Below are 16,931 nucleotides of genomic sequence, written 5' to 3' on the forward strand. Positions count from 1 at the left end.
TGTATGTGTGTGTGTATATGTGTACATATGTGTGTGTGTGTGTGTATGTGTGTGTATATGTGTGTGTGTGTGTATGTGCAGGTATGTGTGTATGCAGGTGTGAGAGGGCACACACAGAAGTCAGAAGCAGGCATCAGAGCTGGAGTTGCAGGCAGTTATAAATTGCCTAATGTGGGTGCCGGTAGCTAAAATCTGGTCCTTTCAAAGAGCAGCCATCGAGTATCCATAGCTGTCGCACCTTTTCTCCAGCCTCCCAATTTGATTTTTCACTAAGAGAATCTACTTCCTTATGTATTTGCTTTTAAGAAAGGGTCTTAGTGTGGCCATGGCTACTTGATACACAGCCCAGGTTGGCCTCAGATTTGTTACATGGGAAGAACAAGTGTTGGGGGTTGGAAGCATGCACTACCAGACTGGGATTAACTTCTTTTTTTTTTTTTTTTTTTTTTTTTTTTTTTTTTTGAGACAAGGTTTCTCTGTGCAGCCCTGGCTGTCCTGGAACTCACTCTGTAGATCAGACTGGCCTCAAACTTAGAAATCCATCTGCCTTTGTTTCCCAAGTGCTGAGATTAAAGGCGTGCGCCACCACTGCCCAGCTTGGGCTTAACTTCAAATTTTTTTGATTCCCTTTTTCTGACATGGAGGGCAGCCTCTTGGTAAGCCTGGGGGGTATTTTTCCTTCTAAGGAGAACATAATAATCAAAAGAGAAGAAACTGTTCTCAACAGAGAGGTAAAAGCCAAAGACCTATATGTAGCAAACTGCTGTACAATTGAGAACTGTATCGATCTGGAATCGTCCCCCTATTTTGATTTACATCTCAATGGGAAACACATCAAGTGTCAATCAAGGCACAACCCTGACCACCCAGAGCCTTGTGTGTCTGGGTTACAGAATCCCAGAAGACAGAACCTCCTTTAATGTTTTAAGAGTCTAGATTCCACCCTCTTCCCAAATGAGCCATATATTGGGAAGCTGTAGAAATGATGGGCTGGGGGATGCCTCAGTGGTTAAGAGCACTGTCTGCTCTTCCAGAGATCCTGAGTTTAAATCCCAGCGACTGCATGGTGACTCACAACCATCTGTAATGGGATCTGATACCCTCTTCTGATAGGCATGGAGAGAACGATTGGTCATGGTGGGAAGATGCTACAGATGTGAAACTTGATGACACGTGAAGTGAATGTCACGATGCAGGGCAGAGGGAGTGGGATGGAGGGAGTCACACACGTGTACAGAGACTCCTCAAACACTCAAGGCTTCCACGACACATGTAACCCCCAAGAGGGAGTTAGACCAGATTCCTTTGCATAAAGGTCTACGATGGGTCTCATTAGCTGCCACTAATTTGTGTTCTATGTACCTAGGTGACCGCAGACTTCTTATTTATGCATCCATTTGTGTTTCTGAGTCAGGGGCTTGCTGTGCTTCCCTGCTTATCGTGGAACATGATATATAGCCCAGGCTGGGTTTCATATTTGAGATGATCCTCCTGCCTCTGTTTCCTAGGTTCTGGGATTATAGGCATGCACTAGTATGTCCATAAACCTGTGCTACTTTTTAATGATTTTTAAAAGATGTATGTGTGTGTGTGTGTGTGCGCGCGCGAGCACACGTGCGCACTTGAGTCCAGTGCCCTCAAAGGTCAGAAGAGGACGTTGGGTGCCTTGGAGCTGCAGCGTCAGAAGCTGTGCTGGGAGCCTTCTCTCTATAACCTAAGTCCACTTTTTAGTGCTCTTTTCTTTCTTACTGCAGTATCTATCTTTCTCTCCTTGCAGAATGAAACAAGCCTTGGTGAGAATCGACGGTGGTCTTGTGTTATTTGCATATGCAATCAAGTCTTTATTATTTGCATATGCAATTGTAGCTTCTGCTATGTGGGTGTGCTGTGGAAATTTTCCTATTTCATTTGGGACTCTATAAAATGGATCTGGGAACATTTTGTTTTGTTTTTGTGTTTTGTTTTTTTTTTTAAAACATGTTCACTAACTTTGGTGGACAGTGGTTAATATTTTAAAAATAAATTCTGAGCATTTGGCCGCAACTCCGAGACCCTTTGAATTGGTGGTTCTATACATGTACTGTGTCTTTCTTCCTGTAGGAAGAGCTTGTCTCATTCAGTGCTTTCCTCTGCTTGGCATCTATGTGGGCTCGGTATGAACTCAGTCAGCAGAGGGAGCAGGTGAGGCAGATGCCAGAAAGGTAATATTGTTATCTTGAGGTCAGAAGAGAATTTCCCAAAGAGTGGGTGGCATACCATAACTTTACAATCTAGATATGAAGCAAAACTCAAATAGCATCCCCCCTTTCCCTTTCCCGACTTTCCAATCATTTAATAACATTCTGCAGAAAAGTCTGACGGATCCAATAATCTCCACAGGGCCTTCCTAAGTCAAGCCTGGAGGACACTGGAGTCAAAGCTCTACAGAGATGAGCTAGAATGTGACTTTAATGAAACACATTCACGCTCAATTTCCTGTGAAGAAAAATGATTCTGGGTTTCCTCATATGGAGGAACATGAAGCTTTATTTTTTTAAAGGCACATATAAATAGGAATAGTCAATTTTAGTATAAAAAGTGACTAATAGTATGTTTAAGCAAAATTGATGAAGGTATGCCAACGACCGACATTTGGGAAACTCTGGATGAGAAAGAACTTCAGAACCCTGCTCCACACTCAGCAGGAGCCAGACTTTTGTTTACAGCTATGGGGACTTAAATGCCCAAATTTCAGGCCTCAGCATCTTCAGTTCCCTCTCGCTGATCACAGGCACGCAAGGCTTGGGGTGGAGGGGCCAGTAGGCACTGGATCCTAGGCATCAGAGTGAAGAACAGGGTCCTCTTTCCTCCTGGCGTGAGGAGATACAGACCTTGTGCCTAAAGAGCTTTCTAAAGGAGAGTCCTAGCCTGGGGCTGTCCAGGCGCTTCTTCTTGCTTTTAGCCTGCGTCTCCGACATCTTCTGGCCAGCAGCATGTCCATCACAGACACTGTCTGCCTTGGTTGCCTTCTGGACAACATCAGACACAGCTTAGAGATTCGCTTTTAAAACAGACCCCACTTGTCTCCTCTGTATATCCAGACACTGTGACAATTAGTTACTGCTGTGTCACTCACGGCTCCCAACCCGCAAAGCATCATGGGAATACTTACCTTTTTAAAAGTTCTCAAAAACAACACGCTAAACAGTAGTCAATCTCAGGCACACACTGGTTTTTAACAGGGTCGCCTATATAAATTAACCAAACCAACCCATCCCAGCACCCCACCCTCCAGTCGTAAGCAACCCCCTTCTCCCTATTTACTTAGGACGGTAACATTTTGTGCTGTGATCACATGACTTAAAATATCAAATGAAACATAACCACAACCAAAAAGATCACACTGCAATCTTGACTAACAGCTTGGAATATGTAAACCTGGAAAAGAGACAAAAACAAACCACCTACCGACAAGGGATGTTTTGTGTCTTGATTTTGATTTTTTTTTTTTTTTTGGCTAAATGTTACCATTAAATGACTTTCATCCCCAAACCAATTTTCTTTGAATCTGTGTTTGAACTTTTATGGGAGTAATATCACCCACAAACATTTTGAGTGACTTCTGCATGGGCAAATTTCCCAGACAAAGGAAGTTTCTGGTGTGAACCAATTCATTGGGCCAAAATGGGAGGGGACAGAAATCAAAGTGACTCAGCTACAACCACTACAAACTGGTGACTCAAGTTACAAACACTGTGAGGCTTTTCATGAAACATGTAGGACTTTAGCAATCACCCAGGTGGTTGGAGAGATGGCTCAGCAGATAAGAGTACCAACTGCTCTTCCAGAAGACCTGGGTTCAGTTCCCAGCACCCACATGGAACTACGTGGCTCCTGTTCCAGGGGATCAGGTGGCCTCTTTTGACATCCACGGGCACTGCATGTATGTGGTGCATTTACATACATGTAGCCAAAACACTGCTACACATAAAATAAATATATAAAAATAATATAATATATAGTTATATAATGTATAAATAATAATTACATAATATAATATATTAAAATTATATATATAAATGACCCAGGGTGGAATGGGACAGAGATGGAGATTTTTCAACAGCACTTGGGGAACTTTAGAAGAAAAAGATGTACCAAAGACATACAGAACAGGAGAGGCTGGCTCCTGGGCATCACAAACAACCTGTACTCATGACCTTCATTTAAAATCCAGGCTCCCAGTAGGGACTTCTCAGCCCCCTGGGTGGGACACTGAGACTTTATCACCAAGATAATGCTCTGTGGGGACCACATCTGCACTGTGGATGGGTCTTGGTGCATGGACCAGCTAAACAGAAAGAGAGCATCAGGTCACTTGGGAAGCTACCCAACCACCCACAACCTCCACAGCTGACAGCCCAGTGTGCCAAGTATGGAGCTCCAAGGACTGAAAAACACAGAAACAAAAGAGAAACATTTTGGCTCAACCATTCATTGAATTTGACCTTAGCTGACTCATAGCAAATGAGTACTTCTAAGGAATCCGTTTTTTCAGTGGGAGAAGAACATTGGTCAATTCACTATGCGATTTGGGAAATAAGGTTGACTACATCCAAATAGAACACTACAGTTTACAAGGCATGGTGGCACCTTCCCTCAATCCTGCGTCTGGTAGACAGAATCTTAACTGGGTCCAGATTTACAGAGGTGGAGACTTGGATTTGGATAAGTTAGGATCACACAGCCACCATGTTGAAGTCCTGGATGGAGCTCAATTGCAAGCTTCCCAGGGTAAAATAAAGGACACTCCCTCCATCCCTGCTACAGCTTAACACTGTAGATTGGGGCTGGCTAAGCCATTTCCTGCATCCCTGTCCACATGTTCTATTACAGGCCACCAGCCCTGCCACGTGGAAGGAAAAGCATCCGAAAGATGGTTACTTCCATCCAAGATTACTTAGAGAGGACTGGTCTACACTTGTAGGCTGTAAACCTTCAGGTTCAGCAGGGCCCTGACTCCACCTGGCCTTTCAAAGCAGGCGTCCAGGGGCAACGATTTCAGTTCAACACGGCTTTGCAGTAGAGATCCACTTTTCAGGTGATGTGAAAATGGAAAACACATTAACACCCCCCAGATCTAGAGCTTCTGCCTTCCACTTCAGGGCAAGTCTCAAAAAAAAAAAAAAACAAAAAAAACAAAATAAACAAACAAAAAACAAAAAAACCAAAAAATCAAAACAAAACTATATTTCCTCATTTTCTAAGCACAACGGGGAAAAAAAAGACAATGATGGTATAGTTAGTAGTAATCTGTATCTGTTGCATTGTAAACAATTGAGAATTGTGACATTCTTTAGCAAGAATTAGTCTATCATTTCCCGCCCCGCCCCCTTCAAGACAGTGTCTCCCTGGGTAGCTCTGGCTCTCCTGGAACTCACTCTGTAGACTAGGCTGACCTCTAACTCACAGAGATCCACCTGCCTCTGCCTCTGCCTCCTGAGTGCTGGATTAAGGGCATGTGCCACTATACCCATATAGCTAAAATTTTTACTAAAATACCATTAACCAGGGCAGGGTAGCTAAGTGGGTAGAGGGCTTGCCTTCCAGGCAAGAGGCCCTGGATCCAATCCCGCAGCACTACAGAATCTAAGCAAACAAAACCACAGTCACAACCCAAGACACTTTAAGGAAAATCCATATTGAATTTCTAAGTAGATTCATATATGTGCATATATTAACACGTACTATTCATGATATGTATATCATCCAACAGATGCTCACACACAAATGGGAACCGAATTCTCTGCATAAACCCCAACATATAGACACTTCAGGGTGCCTACCGTGTCTTCTGGGTCCTTCTTTGTTTCAGTCTTGTTAGGCGAAACCTGAAAAGTTTGAGAAATGTACATGTTTAAAAAGAAAGATGTCTCTTGAGGGTGACTTTTATTTTATACAGGCAGACTCTTTAGAGTGGTCTAGTTTATCACTCTGAAAGGTGGGAACTAAAGTGCACCTTCAGCTGAGCAGAGACCTGAACATCTCAAATCAATATTATATTCTGTAATGTATTAGATCTTACGTATCCACCAAGAGTTTGGGCACATTCAAAGTCAACCTATGTTCTGTTGGTCCAGACACAGTACCTGTGCCACATCCTGCTGACCTTTTGAAGTCAGAGTGATATTTGCATACGATGCAAGCAGAATGGGGACTGGTTACTGATGGATCCTACCACAGCACAGCTCCTATCCCACAGCTAGGACCCCCACCCCCATGCTCTTGTCATGACTTCCCACTCTAAACCATTGTCACTGACAGCCAGATGAATGCAGCTCCCTTAGAAAGAAATTTGTCTCATGACCCCGGTGATAATCTTGGTACCACAGCATTCAGGTATGCTTGATCCTCAAAATTAGATCCGGGGGCAATGAAATTGAGGGAGAGAAACAGTTGTCACTACTTACCAGTGTCTTGAAGAAGCTCATGATGGACCTGCTGTCCTCTGTGGTATCGACCACCTGCGGGTCCTCCTTCGTGGTCCCCAGCACCTCTGGATCCCCAGGGACAGAATAACTCAGAGTGTCAACGTCTTGTCCTCTCTGCTCACTGTCGACTATGTCCTGGGAACAGAACAGACTTTCACACTTGCAGCTCCTTGGATGTGGACTCTCAAGAGTCTTCCTTTTAGCACACACCCCTCTCTTCCTTATTCCCTAATTCCACCCATAGCTCTCTGCCCACGGCCAGGCAGGACAATCGGGAGCTTATTAGAGCCCTTCTCTCCTCCCTGCCCCCTCTCTCTAGCACATTCATCACAGATGGTAGGAGGGACATTGTTTGGGGCCAGAGGGTGACAAACTGAGCAGTGCATATCACATCCAAAACAAAACCCCCTTTTTCTCAAGTTTGCAAGGAGGGTGTCGAAGAAGACAGCATTTTCCATCTTTGCAGTCTCCCTGTCTGATGATCCATATGTTAGGCCAGAGATGGCTCTGTAGGATCTTCCCACAATCCCCACACAGTCAAATTTTATCAACAACACTAACAATAACACTAAGAAATCATTTCCCAGTGGCTCCTCAGCTTTGGGCTGTGGAGTTGGTTGGTTCCTGGGAAGTGGCTGGGGGCTGAGTTCCTTCATTGCTCCACTTTCACAATGACCTGGAACCAAGATCCTGTCATCACTCTGCGCCACAACAACAACGGCTGCCACTCTTGCCTGGTTTCCTAGTTCCCCAGAGGCCTCACTTACCCTACAGGTTTATGCTTCATGTCTCACCAGCCTCCAGCTCCCTCCCATCACACCCTTGACTTTAGAGTCAGCCCAACTCTGACATGGCCTTCCTAGCATCAGGCCTGCTGGGCCTCTCTCTGATTCCTCTCTTTCTCTGTTCTTTCTGGCCTGTTTTCTTAGAGCTTCTCAAACACACCGCACTGCAGATTATTTCCAACTTCATGGCTTCTTCTGCCCCTCTCTGTGCCTGGAGGTAATTCTCATTCATTCTCCACATCTTCTTTGAAGATTTGTAAAAAAAAAATTAGGTGTGCTCCTTAGTGAGGTAACCCAATCACAAAAGAAGTCATTAGATATGCACTCAATGGGAAGTGGATATTAGCCCAGAAACATAGAACACCCAAGATACAATTTGCAAAACAGAAGAAAATCAAGAAGAGGGTGGATACATCATTCCTCCTTAGAATAGGGAACAAAATACCCATGTAAGGAGTTACAGAGACAAAGTTGGGAGCTAAGACGAAAGGATGGACTCCCCAGTGACTACCCCACCTGGGGATCCATCCCATAATCAGTCACCAAACGCAGACACTATTGCACAATGCCAGAAAGATTTTGCAGAAGGGACCCTGATATAGCTGTCTCATATGAGGCTATGCCAGTGCCTGGCAAATACAGAAGTGGATGCGCACAGTCATCTATAAGATGGAACAGAGGGCCCCCAATGGAGAAGCTAGAGAAAGCACCCAAGGAGCTGAAGGGGTCTGCAACCCTATANGTGGAACAACAATATGAACTAACCAGTACCCGCAGAGCTTGTATCTCTAGCTGCATATGTTGCAGAAGATGGTCTAGTCGGCCATCACTGGGAAGAGAGGCCCCTTGGTCTTGCAAACTTTATATGCCCCAATACAGGGGAATGCCAGGGCCAAGAAGTGGGAGTGGGTGGGTAGGGGAGCAGGGTGGAGGTATAGGGAACTTTTGGGATAGCATTTGAAATGTATATAAAGAAAATATCTAATAAAAAAAAACAAACAAACCTCAGACCCAAAATTTATCTTGTCTATAAGAAATTCATGAGAGACTAAAAGAATAGCCAAGCAATAACCAACCCAACTAGAGACCTATCCCATGGGCAAGCAATAATCCCTGACACTATTAATAATACTCTGTCATGCTTGCAGACAGGAGTCTAGCATGGCTGTCCTCTGAGAGGCTCCACCCAGCAGCTGACTCAGATGGTTGCAGAGACCACAGCCAAACAGTGGGTGGAGCTCAGGGACTTTGATGGAAGAGTTGGAGGAAGGATTGAAGGCCTTGAAGGGGACAGGAACTCCACAGGAAGACCAACAGAGTCAACCAACCAACCTGGACCCTTGGGGGCTCCCGGAGACTGAAGCATCAACCACAGAGCACACATAGGCTGGACTTAGTCCTCCCAACGCACATAAGTAGCAGATGTGCAGCTCAGTCTTCATGTGGGTTTCCCAACAACTGGAGTCAGGACTGACCCAAAAGCTGTTGCCTGTCTGTGAAATACATTTCCCCAACTGGGCTGCTTTGTCTGCCCTCAGTGGGAGAGGATGTGCCTAGATCCACAGAGACTTGGTATGCCAGGGTTGGGGGGATACCTGGGTGGGGGTTCTCTATGCAGATGAGAAAGGGAAGGGGATGGGAGAGGAATTGTGGGAGGATGACCTGGAGTGGGGGCAGCAATGGGGATATAAAGTGAATAAAAAATTAGGTGCTTCGGTGTGCATGTATGTGCATGTGTGTGTATGTCCTCGTGTATATATTTGTGTGTGTGTGTGCATGTATGTGTATGTGCATGTGTGTGCATGCATGTTTGCGAGCATGTGTGTGTGTGTGTACGTCCGTGTCTGTGTGCATGTGAATGCAGTTGTCCATGGAGGGCAGAAGAGAGTGTCTGGTCACCTAGATCTGGAGTTCCAGGCAGATGTGAGCTGCCGAATGTTGACTGCTGGGAGCCCAACAAAGGTCTGCTCCAAGAAAGGTCTGTACTGCTAAGGGCTTAGCCATCTCTCTAGCCCCACCCTCCCAGTCTTAAGTGTTACCTCTTCCAAGGGCCCATCCTTCAAACTCCAGCAAAGCTCTCTTCCAACATCTCTGCCCTTTCTACCTGCAATGCATCTTCACTAACTTAATCTATCTCAGCCTCCGCCTCCATTCTTACCCCTCCCCGCCCCCCCCAAGACCAGCATCTCCACAGGACAGAGGCTGCGTTATTTTCCCCTGTGCTGTTTCTTAAGAAGGGCCATGAGGCCACAAAAGGCTTGTAACAATTCTGTACTGTTTAAATACTTAGTGGATGAATAGAGGGAATAAAAACTTCATATGAAGTCTGGAGAGAGGGGTTGGCATCAATGCTTACTGATCTTGCAGAGGACCCTGGTTCAGTTCCCAGCACACACATCAGGTGTCTCACAACCACCTGTCACCCTAGTTCTGGGAATCCTACTCCCTCTTATGTGGGTACTGCATGCATGTCGTGCACATAAACTCACACAGCATCGTATACATGCATATCAATCAATCAATCAGTGAACAAGATGAGGATGTCTGTCTGAACTTGCTGTTCTTGCATAACAAGAGGACAGAGGTGGCGCCCCAACACTAAGCACACCCTGCCACTTACTCTGTATGATTTCTGTGGTATTTATTTTGGTTTTTTCTGATGTATGTATGTATGTATGTATGTATGTATGTATGTATGTATGTATTGTCTAGTATCCTTAATTATGGTGTTTGTGGTTGTACATTTTGGATGTTATAAACATCTCACATTTTCCTTGTGAGTGTTGTGTAGGTGTGGGTACGGGGTGAGTGTGCAGGTAGAGGTCAAAGGTCAATTTTCAGGAGCTGTTCCTCACAGTCTACCTTGTTTCTGAGGCAGAGTCTCTCTTGCTCCTGTAGCTGCAGACCCCAGGCGAGCCGGCCCGTGGGTGTCTGAGCAATTCTCTTGTCTTAGCTTCTTTATTTCTCATAGGAATGTGAGATTATAGATGCACGCTGCAAATTTCACCTTTTACACGGATCTGGGAATTGAATTCAGATGGAAAGCACTTTCACCCTCTGAGCCGTCTCCTTAGCCACACTTTTATTTGTAAGCCCCTGTTGCTCCATTTCCTTTGGCAAATTACCAGAGTGAAATTTACAGGTCAAAAGTTAAGCAAACTCTATCAACTGATATTCCTGCCAAACAGTGGAAGGTTACAGCAGGCTCCCTGCAGTTCTGATCCTGCAGGCAGCCCTGTGCCTGGCATTTGGTAGAGCAGGTGATACCTGTAACGTGCCCAGGACAGGCAGGGGCAGAGGTCCTGAGAGGGGACAGAGAGCCAGAAACTTAGTTTGTAGCATCAGGCTAGGATGAGTCTCACTTCACACTCACCTGGCCCAGACAATATCTCCCTTATCACCATCCCTTACACACACACACACACACACACACACACACACACTTAAAACATACATGCACACAGAGACACACATGCACACATGCACGAGTGACACACACATACCACATACTCATACATGCACTCTCATACATGCACACAGAGACTCCCACACATATACACACTTACTCCCACCCACCCACCCACACTCAGACACAAGCACACAGACACACAAACATTCTCAGTGCCACACACACATACATACACATGCACACAGACACACACACTTTCTCACTGCCACATACATATATACCCATGCACACAGAAACACACACATACACACACACTCCCACACATACACATGCACACAGAGACAGACACCCACACCCATACTACACACACACACACACACACACACTCACACATGTCCGTGTATAATCTTTTCTTTCATCTCCAGGTGTTGTTCCCCCTGCCATTGCTGCCAGCCTTCTGCTGTGTGACAGACAGAAAGGAGCTCTTTGCTTCTACATGAGCTTTTTCACAATGCCCACAGTTTGAGCTTCCAGGAGCCCACAGGAGACCTGCCATTTCTTCTGACTTTGACCACTTCCTCCTCCAGTGGAGGGTGAACTACAACAACCTTGATCCTAGATCAGATTTTGGTCTCTCCTCTTGGTAGTTTCTGGAAACCCAGGATAAACTGACATGGTCTGAAGGTCTCAAACCTGGAAAGCATTTTAGTTAGAGGCATGGAATGATTTCTGTATTTTATGAGCTGTTATCTCTTAGGGTTACTAGTTAAAATACATCATTATTCATTATGGAAATAATATGATTTAAAAAAAAACTCTTATTTGTGTGTATGAGTATTTTGTATGCATGTTTTGTATGCATGTGTACCACATGCCTGATGCCAAGGGAGGTCAGAAGAGGGTATCAGATTTCCTGGAACTGGAATTATAAACAGTTGTGAGCTGTCATGTAGGTGCAGGGAATCGAACCCTGGCCCTCTGGAAGAGGATCAGGTGCTCTTAAATGCTGAGCTATTTCTCTACCCCCTCAAGGTTACTTTTCCTTGTCAATTTGACACAGTGTAGAATCACCTAGGAAGAAGTGTTGAACGAGATACTGTCTTAGATTAGCTCAGCCTGTGGTTATGTCTGTGCAGATTACTCAAGTAGTGGAAAGCCTGCCCATTGTGGGCGGCATCATTCCCCTCGAAGGGAATCCCTGATTGTGTAAGAGGGGAGCTTGCAAGCTGGGCACTATCATGCATACATGCTTAATTGATGTTAATTTAATTCACTGCTCCTTCCCTTAACTGTGGCCTAGCATGACCAGTCAGTCACTTGAAGCTCCTGCTGATTGGCCCTCTGAAGTGATGGACCACAACCTGCCTGGCTTTGTGAGTAAAACAAACCCTTTCTCCCCTAAGCTCCTTCTGTCAGGGTGTTTTATCACAGTAACGGGAAGCAAAACTAAGACAGATGCATACTGCAGTATACAAACCACTGTACAAAGAAGCACACCGAACTCGGGCCATTTAATCCAGATATTACAATGGACAGTTGTTCAGACAATGACTCGGGAGATGAGGTTGCTGGCCCAAAGTCATACGGATATCCAGACTTCACCACCCTTGACATTACAGACCTTCGCCTCTACCAGCTCAGCCCAACTGATGCCACTCAGGCAGTAAATAAAACTCATGTCTATGTAAACAAAACCCAGAGGGTGGGAGACCAAGAGCTTCACTAAGAGCGACCATAATTGCATGCTCAATTCTGAAGTCCCCCAGCAACCCGCTGTGCCTTAGACGCTTTAAGCATTCAAATTTGTCTATGCCACATCATGTTGACTTCTTAAACACAGCTTCTGTATGCTGAAGATAGTCTCCCAGTTGTCAGGACCATCAAAAACCCGATCATCTCCATCTCCCAGAAATGATCTAAAGCATTTTACAGGAGAGGAAACTGAGGCCACACAGTGACCACGTGTTCTCAGTAGCACTGATGATCTGCCTCGTATTCATGCCTCCTGTGACAGAGGGACCTGAATATCTCTCATGCCTTCTGTTCTCATTTTTCTTCTGACGCCTTTGTGCTTGAATATTTTCCCCTTAAGCTTCCCTGTTGCAGCCTTAGTGGTGTTTCTGAAGTTCCCGGAACATGTCAGGGAGGTTCCTGCCCTGGTTTGTAGCACATGAGCTCCTGCTTGCCAGGGACAATCCGCCTCACTGCCTTCAAGTCTTTGCCAACTGTTACATTTTCACTGAATTCTTTCCTTACTGCCCTGCTTTAAACCACGACTCCATCCAGTACATCCTGGGTTCTAATTTCCTTATTTTCCCAGAACATTTCATGCTCTCGTTGGTCCTTCCTCCTGTCAGGGACTTGTAATAATCCTGCCTGGAGATAGTTTTGATTTTCATGATGGAGGGTCCAACTGTTATCTGGTAGGCACACACAGGGAGAACTGCTGAGCATATCCTTCAGTACACATGACGGGGGATTCTCCAGCCTAGGCATCACACAGGAGCAAGGAGATGGAGAAATCCCTCACTGTACTAAAAATACTACACATTCATTTCCCTGTGCCTCTTTCCCCTCAAGAATAGGAATGGAGCTTTGTTCTTTTCTCCATTGCTCATAACTTACACTTGCAGATGAATGAACGGATGAATGAGCAAATGAATGATTTGGTCCAAGTAAGACCAGCACTGTTCTTTTTACTAAGGAGTGTCCTGGCTAGTTTCCAAAATCACAGCCCACTCATTGGACTTCACCAAAAAATAAGCGATCTCATCTTAGCGTCTTTTCCTGTAGCTGTGAAAAAAACACTCTGACAAAAGCAACATAAAGGAGAAAGGGTTTCGTCTAACTGACAGTTCCAGATCATAGTTTATCATGGCAGGGCAGCCAAGGCAACAGGAGTCTGAAGCAGCTCATCCCATTAAATATGAAAGCAGAAGAAGAGGGTAATGAATGCACACACATCAGACCTCACCTGCCTAGGGAATGGTCCCACCCACATTGGGCAGAGTACATACGTACTGAAACTCACCTAGCTCACCTGCCTAGGGAATGGTGTTACCCACACTGGGCAGTTCTTCCCATTTCAACTAACAAAACCAAGGCAATTCCTATTAGGCATGCCTAGAGGATCATCTCCTAAGTGATTCTAACTTTTGTCAAGTTAACAACACCATCTTAGTCACTGTTCTATTGCTCTGAAGAGACACCATGACTAAGGCAACTCTTATAAAGAAAACATTTACTTGGGGCTGGCTTACAGTGTCAGAGGGTCAGTCCATTATTATCATGGAGGGGAGCATGGCAGCATCCAGGCAGACATGGTGCTGGAGAGTACTATATCCTGAACCACTGGCAGCAGAAAGAGAAAGACTTACTGGGCCAGGTGTGGGCTTTTGAAACTGCAAAGCCCATCACCAGTGACAACCTTCCTCCAACAAGGCCACACCCACTCTGGCAAGACCACACCCACTCTGGCAAGGCCACACCTCCTAATCCTTATAATCCTTTCAAACAGTTTGACTCCCTGGTGACCAAGATTTCAAATACATGCATCTGTGGGGAGCATTCTTATTCAAACTACCAAAACATCATCACAGTTCTGTCCTGTGAAATATCTAGAATATAAAAGAAATTATTAACATGGTTCAGAGCATTGCCTGCTCTTTCAGAGGACCTGGATTTGGTTCCCAAACGCATGATGACTCACAACCATCCTTAACTCCAGTTCCAAGGGATCTGGTGTCCTCTTCTGGCCCCTGTGGCAAAACACTCATACACGTAGAATAAACATATAAATCAAAACCACTCGCTGATAAGCCCAATGAGTTAAGTTCGATCCCTGCGACCCACACGGTAGAAGGAGAGAAATCACTTCCATAGATGTCCTCCACACATGCTCCATGCCACTTACATGTGCACACACAAATAAATATACGTGATACAAATTAAAACAACAAAACAAAACAACCCACAATGAGTTAGTACAATGTCCCCACCAGAATGGCTAAGGTAAAGACAGTGATGGTACCGGGTGCTGACAAAGAAACAGAGAAACTGGGTGGTTTGATATATGTAAGTTATGTATGGTTGATAGAAACACAAAATGAAGCAGTCATGGTGGGAGGCATTGCTTAGCAATTTCTCTACGAGGACAAGAGAACATTCTACTTTAGTGCTGCAACCTGCTCCTGAACCAGCCTTTCTTCCCTTCTGCCTTCTATCTCCCACCCTCCCTTGCTGAGCCCTCTTTCTACTTTATAAAAAATATCTTTTATTGGGACAGCCAGGTGGCCCAGTGGGTAAAGTCACTTGTCAGTAAGGCTGTCAACCTGAATTTGATTCTCAGGACCCATATGGTAGAAGAAGTGAACCGGCTCCTAAATCTGTCTGTCTGTCTGTCTGTCTGTCTACATATACACTTATCTGTCCTCCACTGCATGTGTTTGAGCACACACATATACACAAATAAATGCATTTTTAAAAATAATATCTTTATTTATTCTTTGACAACTTCATACATGTATACAATATATCTTGAGATATCTACCCTAAGCAATCCCAACACAGACCCCTTCCCTCTTGCTTGTTCTCACTTTTATGTTGTATCCACCGAGCCCAGCTGCCTTCTGGAATGTTTGCTGATCTTGCTGTTGTTCTGAGGGTCTGGTTCGAGGAACCATGGTTTCTGTGAGTTTGTGAGGGCGAGGTCATGTCATGTCAGAACACAGGATTTCACGGCACCCTCCCAGCCCTTCAGCTCATATACTCTCCCCGTCTTCCTCTGAGTTCCCTGAGGCTTGGGGTCCGGTGATGTAGGTGTCCCATTTAGGGCTGATCCCTCAATAGTCATTCTCTACATGTTGAGCAGTTGTGAGTCTCTGCATTGCTGTCTTTGCATCTGATGCAGAAAGAAACTTCTCAGACCGAGGTTGAGGGCAGCGCTGGCTACAGTCCTGGACATTTCTTCTGGAGAAAGAAATCCTATATTCACAAAACTCCACAAAACACTGATGTCCATAGTATCTTTATTAATAACAGCTCCAAACTGGGATAAGATGAAAAGAGCAAACAATTTTTAAAATGGTTCAACAAACCAGTAAGCCCACAGCATTGACTATGGAACAGCAGTGGAACAGGAGGGAAGAGGCGGAGCTATCGATCTATCGACACAGGCATCCATCTGTAGCAAAGCCTATGAAGGGAAAATGTCTATCAGAAACCAGTCATGGTGTATGACCCTGCTTCTACGACAGCCTTGAAATGGGAAAGCAACAAGAATGGAGGACATACTGATCAGTGGTTGCTAGGAGGAATGGAGGGGACCTTAGGCACACACAGACGATCCCTCCCCAGAGGAGGCTGGGGAAGGAGGTTTGTGAGTTTGAGATCAGCCAGAGCCACACAGTAATTCCCACGTAGCCTGTGCTGCACAGAGAGACATTGTCGTGGGAGTTAGGGGAGGAGGTGAGGATAGACCTGTGGGGATGGAAATATTCTCTGTGCCCACATCAGGGAATGAAAGTTCATGGGATGCTGCTGGTGGAGTGGCAATGAGCCCTTCAGAATCCTGACGATCCAAGGAAAGTCAAATGAATTTGCAAGTAGTGCTAACTTGTGACATTAGAGTACAGCCATATGATGTGATATTAGACTACAGCCATATGACATGATATTAGATGACAACTACATGATGTGATATTAAACTACAGCCATATGACATGATATTAGACTACAGTCATACGATGTGATATTAGACTACAGCCATATGATATGATAGTAAACTACAGACATATGATATGATATTAGACGACAGCCATATGATGTGATATTAGACTACAGCCATATGATATGATATTAAGCTACAGCCAGTCACATGATGGGTATTCTGTAGCCACTGATTTTACTGGGGAATGTGCAAAGGAAGGAACAATATGTTCTATCATATTAGTATTGACCCAAAACCCGAGTCTGGCACACTAGTTCCCTGGAGGACCGATGAAGGATGTTCTACTTACAATTCCAGTTTTGAAGAGGGAGGAATGTTTGTATGAAAAGAATAAACACTTGCCAACAATCAAAGAGTAGAGTTGGGGTTGAGCCCCATCCCATATAACCGCAGTGAGAGGCGTTAGGCACTGCATGCCTTAACTGCCTCATCTCCCTGCTCCAGGTTTACACAAGTACCTTCTCAGCAATGGATTCGAACTGAAGTCCACGCCTGCCTGTCATTCTTCACTGCTGTGTGTTTTCCTATGTGTCCAAAACCCA

The 16,931-nt window shown here is 45.0% G+C and overlaps 1 protein-coding gene across 7 annotated transcripts in view; it reads right to left on the bottom strand.

Moving 5' to 3' along the window:
• The window catches only part of Bcas1 (breast carcinoma amplified sequence 1), a 72,794-nt gene that overhangs the window by 33,751 nt on the left and 22,112 nt on the right, over window positions 1-16,931 (bottom strand). For 5 of the 7 annotated variants that reach the window (XM_029468982.1, XM_029468997.1, XM_029468991.1 and 2 more), the window contains exons 2-4: window positions 6,447-6,602; window positions 5,823-5,867; window positions 2,871-3,008 (exon numbers count right to left, since the gene is read on the bottom strand). In XM_029468982.1, the coding sequence (XP_029324842.1) occupies window positions 2,871-3,008; window positions 5,823-5,867; window positions 6,447-6,602 (339 nt within the window). The remainder of the gene's footprint in view (window positions 1-2,870; window positions 3,009-5,822; window positions 5,868-6,446; window positions 6,603-16,931) is intronic. The other 2 variants (XM_029469000.1, XM_029468981.1) reach the window with 2 other exon arrangements.

This window comes from Mus caroli, chromosome 2 (genome assembly GCF_900094665.2).
Source record: "Mus caroli chromosome 2, CAROLI_EIJ_v1.1, whole genome shotgun sequence".
NCBI classification, from domain to species: domain Eukaryota; kingdom Metazoa; phylum Chordata; class Mammalia; order Rodentia; family Muridae; genus Mus; species Mus caroli.